Source organism: Acyrthosiphon pisum, chromosome A1, assembly GCF_005508785.2.
Source record: "Acyrthosiphon pisum isolate AL4f chromosome A1, pea_aphid_22Mar2018_4r6ur, whole genome shotgun sequence".
In the NCBI taxonomy this organism is placed as follows: Eukaryota; Metazoa; Arthropoda; class Insecta; order Hemiptera; family Aphididae; genus Acyrthosiphon; species Acyrthosiphon pisum.
In genome coordinates this window covers 39,341,769-39,353,914 of record NC_042494.1, presented here as the reverse complement: position 1 = coordinate 39,353,914, position 12,146 = coordinate 39,341,769, and the positions used below count along the sequence as shown (strand labels likewise).

The window sequence follows — 12,146 nt, the reverse complement described above, 5'->3', positions numbered from 1 at the left end:
AAATTAATTTTTATTATTATTATATTGCTAGTATGACATTTTATTTTTATCTGACAAACAATTATAAAATCTCTGTTTTTTACAATTTAATTAATATTATACAGTAGATACTATTAAATGTATAAATACCAAAAAATCATATAGACAGATAGTTTCATATAAATAAGAAAATACTAAAATAGTAATAAATAGTACACTTCAATAGCAAGTAAAATATGTGTACAATTTGTATAAAAAAATCTGTCTTCAGAGATTTTGTAAAGAGGGCATGCCGAGTTCAGAGTTGGCTCTCGTCGTCATCAAATGCAATAAAATTTGATCAAATTGGCTCCTTATCGTGCATGATAAAAAAAACACGTATTCGCTTCGCTAAATATTCATACAAATATAATAAGTTAGTGATTTCGTGTAATCGTGTGTTTAGCACTCTTCGACAACATCGCTGTTACTCTCGATGTCTTATTCATCTTCTTACTTTAGGCAACACCATGAAGAGTGGGACTGGAAAAATAAAATCTTACATGGCTACATCGAATTCTATGGTATATATATGCTATAGCATGCCACCGTCCTAATAAAATAATAATTCATATTGATAATAGATAAATTCACTTTAATGCTAAAAACATAAAATAGACGTACTGATAGCAAATTGCTATGTGCGTGTGGGTCAAAGTGAAAAAACAAATAGCTAATATTTGTAGATTATCTTAACAAATTATTGACTCTTATTAGTATAGTATAAACTATAGACAATAGTCTTATAAGCAAGGCTGGGCAAGTTAACGATTTTTTTAACTTGTTAAGTTAAGTTATTTTAAAATAATTAAGTTAAGTTAAAAGTTACTCGTATTTTTTTTCGTTAACTCGTTAAGTTAAAAGTTAACTTTGAAAAAAAAGTAACTTAACTTAGTGTAAAGTTAAAATTTGCTAATTTACAAAAAAAAAAAACCAGTATATCATGGTTTATTAGATAGTTTTTCTTTACGTCCAAGAAAATTACTGGGTAAATTTAAAATGATACATCATAGTAAAAACACATTAAAAAATTTGCGTTATTCTCCGAACGAAAATTAACTTAATTTAGATATTTTTGGAGTAAAATTAACTTTAAGTTAACACGTTAATCTTGAAAAAAGTAACTTATTAAGTTAAAAGTTAATTTGAAAAAAAAAGTAACGAGTTAATTAACTTAATTAAAATTAACTTAACGTTTTAACTTAATTTTAATTTTTAACTCGTTAATGCCCAGCCTTGCTTATAAGTGTAGAAAAACCTCTGTTAAGGTTCTATACCATAGTCCATATTATTAATTAAAACAATAATTATATTATGTTATTATTTGGTACCAAGTTTGTAATTTACATTGGTATTATTAAGTATCTATTAATATTGTTATGTTTATTTTAAATAAACCGTTATTTATTACTATATAAACATATAATACTTATCGATTGTAGTTATTCTTAATACACTAAACCAAATAGTTAGTACATATGTGTATAATTTACTATTAGTTGCATAATTAGGACGATAGTTACTTATGAATCTTATTGTTATACCTTAATTTTGGTATGTTGCCATAGTTCGGTAGTCGACCTTTTAAAATTGTGTCATGGTGATGATTTTTCTTATCCCGGCGGCCGTAAAAATATTTGTAAATTTTTAATAAACCAATAAAATGAATATATTTTTGCAATTTCGTATTTTTATAGTAATTATAAATTTATTATTTTTAAGGCGAGAATTCAAATTTAAAGCTGTAATAATTAAATATTTTGTAGAAATATATGGTAGGTACAATTTATAAACTTAATACTTATTTCATATTTAGCTAGGTACATTACTTTTAAATGTTATGACTATGAGTTATAATTTAAATATATGTCGATTGAAATCTTATTAGAAAAGTAAAATATTAAGAGTAAATAATTTGAATATAATAACTTTTACATGACTCTTAAATTTTAGGCTAGACATTTATTTTTTCAAGTACCTAACCAAAATTAAATCGTTCAAATGTCGGTATTCATAAATTATAAATATATTAATAATTGTAGACTAATAAACATGCAATCAAGTTTCTGGTACGGTAAGGAAATTAAGAAATAATTGAAATTGAAATAATTCCTGTTATTGGGGTTTTCACTAAAAGTTAATAAATACGTTTTTACTAATGTATACTTTTACTTATTAACTTATCTATGCATGGAATCTATACGAAAATAATCATAATTATTTTTTTTATTGAATTCAGTCTGACGACTGAGATCATTAGCCTCAGGTTGGGCCTTAAGGTTGGTAAGGTTGATACGACAAGGTTGGAATGGTTGGTACGGTTGTAAACACGTGTATGTGTGGTAAGGTTTTTACGCACTACGAACCCGAGTGATCGCCCATCCGGGAGCTAGTGGCAGCGGCCGAAACTTATTGTCATTTGTCAGTCACATTACGACTTGCGAGACTATGATAGCAGCCATCGCTCCGCGCCAAGCCACTAATTATAATTATAATTATATTTTTGGTTAGTTCTATTTAAATATTGTATAAGTTCTATACCGCCTGCAGTAGGTATATAATATGTAGGTACAACTCATACCTTACGAGTATAATAATATAGTATACAAGTATATTATGTAAAACTGTTGATTAATACATCTATTATACCTACATTATAATATAAACCATTGATTATATTATGATATACTACAATGTTACGGATCATATTTTATTTCAATATTACATTCATTTGATTTGATTTATTATTTTGTTGGTGTTTTCTTTCTATATTCTACGTATATCATATATTTATTTGCCCAAGCGCCCATTCTGAGTAGCCCGACGGGATATGTTGAAATGAGTAGGTACCTATTTTCTTAACACTCCTTGTAGACTAGTACTGACTAGTACTTAAAATTGATGAACTATTTAAACCAGCTAAACTAATAAATTCCAAAATGCTTAATCCACATACTTATTTTATGCGTTGTATATTTTAAAATTGTCATTTGATTTAGTGAGAATGCAATCATTACGAAAAGGGAGCCACTTTAGCACAAAAATCATATACATGACACATAACTATATATTCCAAAAATATCCTGTTTTCAAAGCTATCCTTAGATGCGTTATGCTTACCTGTTTAAGTTATACGTATGCGGCATGCATTTGTAATTATACAAAAAAATTAAACAATGATACCTACGCACTAAAAATGAAAACAGGAGGTATAATAATTTTATCTATTCAAATAAGACAAACAAATAAAATAAATACGTGAGTGATTAATTATTCGTTTATCACACGTACAGTGTAATCTTCCTTATGATTCAAAATATTTTAACGATTTCCACATTGCTTTATATATTTTGTATTTTTTAAATATTTAAAACGAATCATTGCACTCTTGGTGTTAAATACAAATATTTTGAATTATTTGGTAAATTTATTTGTTTTTGGAAAAAATAATACAAAAATAACAATAATGATAATTTTGAATTTCAATTCCGACCATAAAATTGATCTTAAATAAATTAGTTAGAGAAGCACATGTTATTATTGTCTTATAATATTATAATATGTAGTAGATTTATTTGATTAAATGGGTACTATATATAATAGTATGCACAGGTTTTAAACAAACGACAATAGCCGGAAATCGAAATTTTAACCACATCGTACACACTACTTTGTACAATAGTTGCATTAAGTTATCAGATACATACTACATCTGATTATACATTTAACTTTTTATGGTTGTATATAAAATACACAGGGTGAATCATAAGCCATGATCACCCTCACTTTTTCTATAATAGGTATCTATTCAAATTCTGATTTTTGGAATTTTTATATACTTGTGAACCATGTATGCACGAGCAACTATATCTTCTCGGCGACCGGACTATAGTTTTTTTCGTAAACAATTTTTTTTTTACATCAATAATATTATGCATAATATATTAATCCCATATAATATTGAAATATCCAATGAATGTTTTTTCATTGAAATATATAATTTTTCAACTATATAATATGAAGTACCTATGAATGTTATCTTTATTAACTTGTTTCTTCTTATAGAGTTTTTTCCCCAACACTGAGTGTACCGACATGTATTTAGAATTGGATTATATTCTGTATACACACTATAATTTAGCTGACTGATATTGTTAATTCGATTGTATAAAAAATATCCTCATACAAGCCGTATCTAATCTGCACTTTGTTATAATATGATGATTTTATATTCCTATCGTAGGCAGTACTGTTATAGGTATCTACTATACTACTATGTATATATTCTACACAGTCTATAAAATATTGCTGTTGCCTCTGTGTGTCGCTCGATTTAGTAGCGTCAACATGGTTTCTTCCTGTTTGCACTCAAATGTAATTAAAAATTCATGAATAAAAAAATAATTTAATTCAATCGCGACGGCGATTCCGGATTTTTCTTTCTTGTTTCCAATTATACAGTATGATATTTATAAAAATATTTGTGTTTTTTTTTCTGTCTTGTAGAGAATTGTGTTCAGCATGGAATTCGCGTGTGGGCTCCCAAAACTCGAACGCGCCGGCCCACAGAGTTCAGGCGCTGTTCAGCGACCTGGGATTGTACCTGACCTCGGTCCAAGGTAATTCGTTTGCAACAATATTTGCCTTATTTGCGCGCACATCTTTGATGCATTTTATAATTTTTCCCATTTTCACAGTCGCTGAAATGATGCAGTGCGTAATGAAATGTGCCAATAGAAGTTCGCCGGTATATATGACATTTGGCGAGTTTTGCTTGTTGGCTAGAAAACTCAAAAATGGCTTGGATAGAGGGTAAATAATAAGCAAACAATGTAGCTTAAATATGGTTGTATCGTAATATCGTATAAGCACCTACCAACCTAGGTATATTGTTTTTATCTTATAGATTTACTGTCAGGATTATGGTAAAATAGAAAAAAAAAGTTATTTTCGATATTTAGTCGAAAATGTAAATTCGCGTATATATAATTAAAGTCATCACAGTTCAAAGTGTTTAGTTTTTATCTCTATAGAGTGCACTGTGTTTATACTATATAATATCACATCAATGTTTATTAATTATTGTTATCTATGTAACTATGTGCGTAGTATTTCATAAGCATTTGTTGACATTAAAAAACAATTATACATTTTATTGGTAAGTGCTTTGAATTATAATATCAATCATAAAAAACAAAATAAAATAAAATTTTCTATTTTTATAGAGGACCATTAAATATGCCTATAACAACCTATCAGGTTTTTATTATAGGTACTAAATCTAACACACTTTACAAAAATATTATAGCTTTATAATTTTCATAGATATCTAACTAATACGATTAGTTTATAATCTAAGTTTACATTTAAATTTGTTGATACATAGATTTATTCTAATATAAAATATAACATAGTTAAATAGATTAATTTGAATGATAGAGAAACATGGAGAAGGAATTAATTGTGAATAATTTGTTAAAAACCAATCTTCGGATTGATAAACAAAAAAAAAAAAAAATATTTAACTTACATATTTTTTTTAATTTTAATGATATTTAAACTTCATTTTCAATCATTTCAATTTTTAATCACACACACAAAAAAAAAACAATCCACTTTTGATCATACCCGTAGAATTTATGAGCAACCCAAGTCAACTGTCAAAATAAGAGTGAAAATACAGTTTGATAAAATACAGTATTCCAGGATAATAAAAAAAGATGGCCTAAAAATATGACAATGTTATAAAATCACTCGCCCAAACTCATTATACTAAATTGCCCAAACACAATGCATTTTTTGAAAATTCGCCCCAACGCAAACCGTCCTGTAACAACACCTTACCGTACCAACCACAGTTCATAACCCCCACGGCCTACAACAGCTAACACCATAGTCGCCGGGCTTAAATTCAATTTAAAAAAAACAAATTAATAATGAAAAACGTTCCCGTATCGTATTTCGTTTTTCGGTTGTTATTTTTTGTTTTTAATACATTTTAATTTGATAGGTAAAATCAACTGCGACTCCGACATGATGTTATCATACAAAATTTAAAATAGTTATTAAAATATAATAATACATTTTACATTTTACTAGCAATAATAATGATTGTTCTTACTTACGAACTACCATTTGTCGTACTATATAATAATTTGATTTACTCGCGTTTATTTTTAATGGTGATATACTCACAAAATAATTCCTTTGTAAAGTTGGACAATTCCCATAAATTATGTGTCGTGTATTCTTTTGAAAGAGGTACAATACCTACATGATATATTGATGTGTATAACACTGACATTGTTTTTAATGGTTCTATATGATCAGGGGTGGATAGGCCCACAGGGAAAAAGGGATTTTCCCTGTGGGCCCCCATCTATGTTTATGTTGAGGGGCCCACTCGGGTCTACACATTGGTTTTTTGCAAAATAAAATATTCACCAAATAGGAATAGCTTAAATTTAAAACTATTCATTTTTTTTATATAAATTATTATTACTTACTGTTATTTTTAACAATATAATAATAAAACGATAAGTCAATAATTGGCTTACGGATCTTTAACATAGTATTTTAAATTTTTATCGTTAATCGAAGATCGAAATATCCTCATATGTTTCCCTAATCCCCCCTCCCAATATTGTGTTTTTGTAAATTTTTTTTGGCCGACATTTAGTACGGAATTTGTACGAAATTATATGACCTTATGCGAAATTTTTCAAAAATCCCTCACAACCGAAAAAAAGCATTTTCCTCATATGCCGTTTTCCCAATAAAGTTGTAATTTTGTTTAACTAAAGATACGTTTTCGCACTAAACATTTTATTTATGGGTAAAGATGTTAGATTGAATATCTAATGCGAGCGAAGCGACCAATTTTTTTTTCAGTTGGGAGGCCCCTTTAAATATTTCCCTGTAACATAAATATTACCTATCCACCCCTGTATGATATTGAACCTATATATTGTTATATAATATACTAGGTAATACTATTTAGCTAAATTATATTATATTCTCAAGCAAATTTACTATATTTGAAGAAATTCTGTGATGCAGTTATTTTTCATCACTATCTGTTTTACTCCACAACGACTAAAATATATAATACATTGTATTATAAATTATTATGTGTGTACGTCAAACTACGCAACCAGCGAAAAACCATGTAAATCATTATAATTATGCATTTTAATTTACGACACGTCACGTGTACTTAAAAATGTTACATCATTTTCTATTCTCGGCAATATGTTTATCCTTAATAATAGATAGTTCTTATAATACACACACGATTTATACCTACTTACTATTATTAATAATATTATATACAGCGGCGTGGTTAGAACAATATTTAACCCCGAGGGAGGTTATGTAGAAATTCGCTAAACTAAACCGGTGTGAAAAATAATGCACCGGGATGTTTGGACCATAACATTTACATGGTTCATTATCCCGGTGCGGGATAATGTAGGATAATTTTAAACCGGTTTAGTCTAGCTAATTTCTAGAATGAGTACCTCTTGAAATATCTACACACTGGCCAATATCTACTACATAGTGATGTGTGATTGGAAAATATGGTTTTGGGTGCAAAAGACACCGCACCTACATCGCCTGTCAACTTATATCAAAATTATACTCACTTATTTGCTAATGAGAAGTGGCCGGCATTTGACGAAGGTACTACCTAAATATTCTGAAATATCCATAACTATTAACTGCAGACTGTAATGTTAATAAAATAATATAGAACTGATTCAACTTTAGTCACAGCGATAGCACAATTAAAGTGGTAAACAAACCAGCACTGTTTATAATATTAAAAAGTATGTACATAAATCATTGACGCAAATAGGAGGGAGTTTGGGAGGATTTAGTCCCCCCAAATGTCGGTCAAGTCCCCCCCCCAGTTCAAAATCTAGTAATTAGTACTAATTTTTATATTCTGTGGTAATAAACAATATGGCCTATGGGGAGGGGGGCTTGAGTCCCCCCAAAAAATTTAGTCAATTTGCGCCTATGAGTCATAAATTACTATTTGTATTGCCCACGCCCGCGCCACCGAAATTCCTTAGACATACAATAACTGTCCACTAATAAATGCACTGACTACAAATATAAATTTATGATGTGGGAACCTATTTATGTTTATTATGATGTTAATAGTCATCCCTGTTATTATTCATTCATATTAACTTATAGATGCGGCATTGTGCAAAAATCGTAGGTATGTTAAAGATATGAGTGTATTAAACCATATGTTTAATTAAATGGTTATAGCCGTATTGGTAATGCAGTTGTGATATATACCACGTACCGCATGTTGGCGATCGCCGCTAAAATAATGATGTGCTACCCGTTTTTAACAGTGTATAAACCTTTCTTCTGCAGGATACCGAGATCTGTGCAGTTTTCACGGCTGTTGGAAAAAGATCAAGAGAAACACATCAGGGGAATTAAAAAAAATTCGAGTAAGCCAAATAAAAAATATATTATAATGCCCGATTATAATAATACGGTGGTAACCCTCTGCATACTCCTATTCTCGACGCTGTTGCCATTAATCGCCGAATCCTCCTTTAATGTAGGAAGTCCTCACAGCTACGACGTGTTCCTTGGCGGTTCCTGCAATCCGACTACGTGGCGCCAAGACTTGGCCATACCGTACCTGCAAGATGCCGGTGTGTCATTTTACAATCCGGTTGGTATTCTTATATAATATTAAACTGTAAATATTATGCGTAGGTAACGCATAAACGAAAGCTCACGTATTAATATTTATTATAATTCTTTTCAAAATTTTCAATACCTTATATATAAAACATTACGTGCAAAACCTTTTTGTAGAAAATAATCAGACAATAATATTCGGTATTTAAACGTAGATTTTCATTTATCCGCATATTATTATATGTTGTGGTATGTTAATGTTTTATTTGTTGCGTTTAAGGTTAGCTTTATAACTCTGACGACTTGTTCCTTTCTAAATATGGCGTCATGTGACGTGCATGATTTAAACGTACCAGTAGCGGTTGTATTTGAAAGTTTTTAGGACAATATTTTATCAAGGTCTGTCCTTGTTGTCTATCACACTCAATACAAAATCGTCGACCAAAGATTAATTTATGAAGTTCTTGATTCAAACGTTAAAGATAATGATAATTTATCACGCAGTATAACAATGTTTATCACAAAAATATAATTACTGTTAAAATATGACTTGCTTGTGGTCCATTAAATTACGATGTTCCGATAACACGGATACAGTTAATTTTTAAGATAAAAAATTAATATTTTTAAATTTAAATTTAAAACCAGCAGATAAGGTTTTAACAATTGCTTTTAATTATTTTAAAGCATACTGAATTTTTTTTATTTATCATTAAAAACATCAACAACAAAAGTAAATTTTAACTTTTAATCTTTGTTGTTGTTGATTGGTTGAACATTTTTATAATTATAAGATGATTACTTATATGATTACAAATACATTTTTTTTAAAGTTAACTTTGATTACACAGATCCGTTTTTCTCGAGAAGTCGAACACACTATTGGTATTTTCTGTGTTTGGACCTAAAGCTGCGTCTAAATTGGGGAATGTGATGATGTATTTTCAGAGGTTTTTTATACATGTATTTATAGCATTCTGTTATTACGTCTTTAACTGTTAGTTGTATAGTGCATTTGTTGGGTTAGATTAGTCATTAAAAATTCATGTAGGTAATAGGTATAGGTATTAACTATTTGTAAAATGAACGATTAAGTCATACGTGATGGCGTTTCGCTATATATATTTAAATTTATATAATATTACCTACATAATATTATATACTTGAGTATATATAACAATATAACGTGTACGTACAGATACCTGTCATTGTCATGGAATTTGTCTCTATATAAGGCATAATATTCACATTTTTTGTAATATTTATAACATTATAAAATATGTGACATGCATAAATATCTATTATTCGATATTAAGTAGGTATGTATCATTGTATTATACTATCATATTATGTATGTAAATGTATGAAATATTAGGTATACATTTTTAACTATAATTTGAATACTATTTCTGGTATATAATATATATAAATATAGTCGTGAAGTTGCATCAATAATGGATGGATTCTTCCCTCAAGACGACAATTCATTATAACCCTCAAACGTGACTTGTACTTACTCATAGTTGACGAACTATGAGTATTGTCATTATTATAATATTATCTGGCGCGTTCCAATGGCATAAAAAAACGACTGAACAGACGCATTCAATTTGATTATAGATTAAGTACGCTTTTATGTATTATAAGATATTTTTACAAATTGTTTTTTCGAAATCAAATTTAAACATAGTTGTTACTTTTTTATCATATCTGTTTATTTATTGCGTTTCTTGTGGTTTACAGCAAGTGGACCATTGGAGCCAAGATCTAATCGAAATCGAACACGCTGCCAAAGAGAGCGCGACGATACTGTTCTACGTGATCGACAGCCAGACTAGGAACGTGGTCAGCGACATAGAGACGGCCAATTTTGCCGGTAATCACAACAACCTGGTGTTGGTCATCCATCCGCAAGACGCGATTGCTGGGTCGGTGGTCGCCGGCGAGCCCATCTCTTTCCGTGAAGCGGAGGACATACGCGAAGCCCTGACGACGCTCCACAAGATCGCTGCCAACCAAGGGACGCTGGTGTTCGATAACATACCCGAAGCGTTGAACAATGTCATTCAGGTATTTAATATATTAATACAAGAGGACTTAGGGTGGGTACACATTTTAAATTATCCCGTTAAGGCATAAATAAATGAGGACGACAACGAGTTGATTCCCGGGTTGTCTACAGGTAACGTACGAATTGGTTCCCGGATTATCTGCAGGTAACACACAAATTCGTTCCGATGAGCTTTCATATAATGATAATACAACTTTATGTTTAATCAACTTTTCAAATTATGATATATACAACCAAGTACCAACAACAGTTTTTTTCCCATTTTACACAGATTAAGGAATTAGAATGAGATTTCAGCTTTAAATTAATTTGTACCCAATTGATGAGCATTTTCACTAAATGTGTAAAATTCTTCCTCACTCCTCAATAAATATGTAAGAACTGATTCAAAAGTTAAAATTGTATAGAATTGAATATTACATTAAGATAAAGTTCTACTATTTAAAACAAATACAATGACTAGGTACCTCAAATGTAAATTTTTTAATATTCAATATTGTGTTAATTTTTGTTGTTTTATTTATGAATTCAAGATTCTGAAAGACAAAAACCGTCAGAGCAATGATACTGTCGAAGACAATCCTACATACCGGTGAGAATAAAAATATATGATCTATACAGTATATGCTGCAAATTGCAATATATTACTTACCAAAGCTATATTACTTTATTTATTTTTGGTAACTTTTAGCTACTTATATCTATAATAACTATTGTGTTAACTAATATTATAAAATATTAACAAATCATTTTAGTCAAACATAACGTTTTGTCGATGATGGTTATAATACCTACTTATACATCATTATAATGAACTAATTAAAAAAAAAAAGGTGGGTAAGTGGATGTCGATCTGCTGTACAGTAGGTTACAAGTGGGTCACTGTACAATGGATGGTATTAAATTTGAATTCAATGATACAATATCATTGTATAAGAAAAACGATTCTGAGCGGAGACGGTATGTCAGTCTAGGTATAAGACATAATATTATATTATAGTCTATAGTATTTAAAAAAAATTGACCTATAATAGATACCTATAATAAATTCCAAATTAATCATATCATAATATCTATTGACTATTAGGTATGTATAACGCGATATACATCAACAAAAAACCGTGATACTATCATAGATATATAATAGTATACTTTAGAAGATTCAACTATACCCAAGAATAATATTATACAATCACAACAAAATAACTAAAATAGTTATTCCAGGTTTTTTAATATGTAATTTCGTCCAAATTTGAACTTAAAATGACTAAAAATAAACTGTGCTTATGTATTTCATAGAATTATTGGTAACAGAATTAATTATTTACGTGGAATCTTGTTTTAAATTTTCAATTCTTAGATACAAAAGTTGAACATTTTATAA

At 29.3% G+C, this 12,146-nt stretch overlaps 1 protein-coding gene across 6 annotated transcripts in view; it reads left to right on the top strand.

The window, feature by feature from the left end:
- The window catches only part of LOC100161026, a 28,933-nt gene that overhangs the window by 13,024 nt on the left and 3,763 nt on the right, over positions 1-12,146 (top strand). For 4 of the 6 annotated variants that reach the window (XM_001946959.5, XM_008191812.3, XM_016800568.2 and 1 more), the window contains 6 exons: positions 4,525-4,637; positions 4,716-4,830; positions 8,413-8,492; positions 8,610-8,722; positions 10,435-10,761; positions 11,296-11,354. In XM_001946959.5, coding sequence (XP_001946994.2) covers positions 4,525-4,637; positions 4,716-4,830; positions 8,413-8,492; positions 8,610-8,722; positions 10,435-10,761; positions 11,296-11,354 — 807 coding nt within the window. Of the gene's footprint in view, positions 1-4,271; positions 4,393-4,524; positions 4,638-4,715; positions 4,831-8,412; positions 8,493-8,609; positions 8,723-10,434; positions 10,762-11,295; positions 11,355-12,146 lie in introns of those variants that run through there. The other 2 variants (XM_029487020.1, XM_016800570.2) reach the window with 2 other exon arrangements.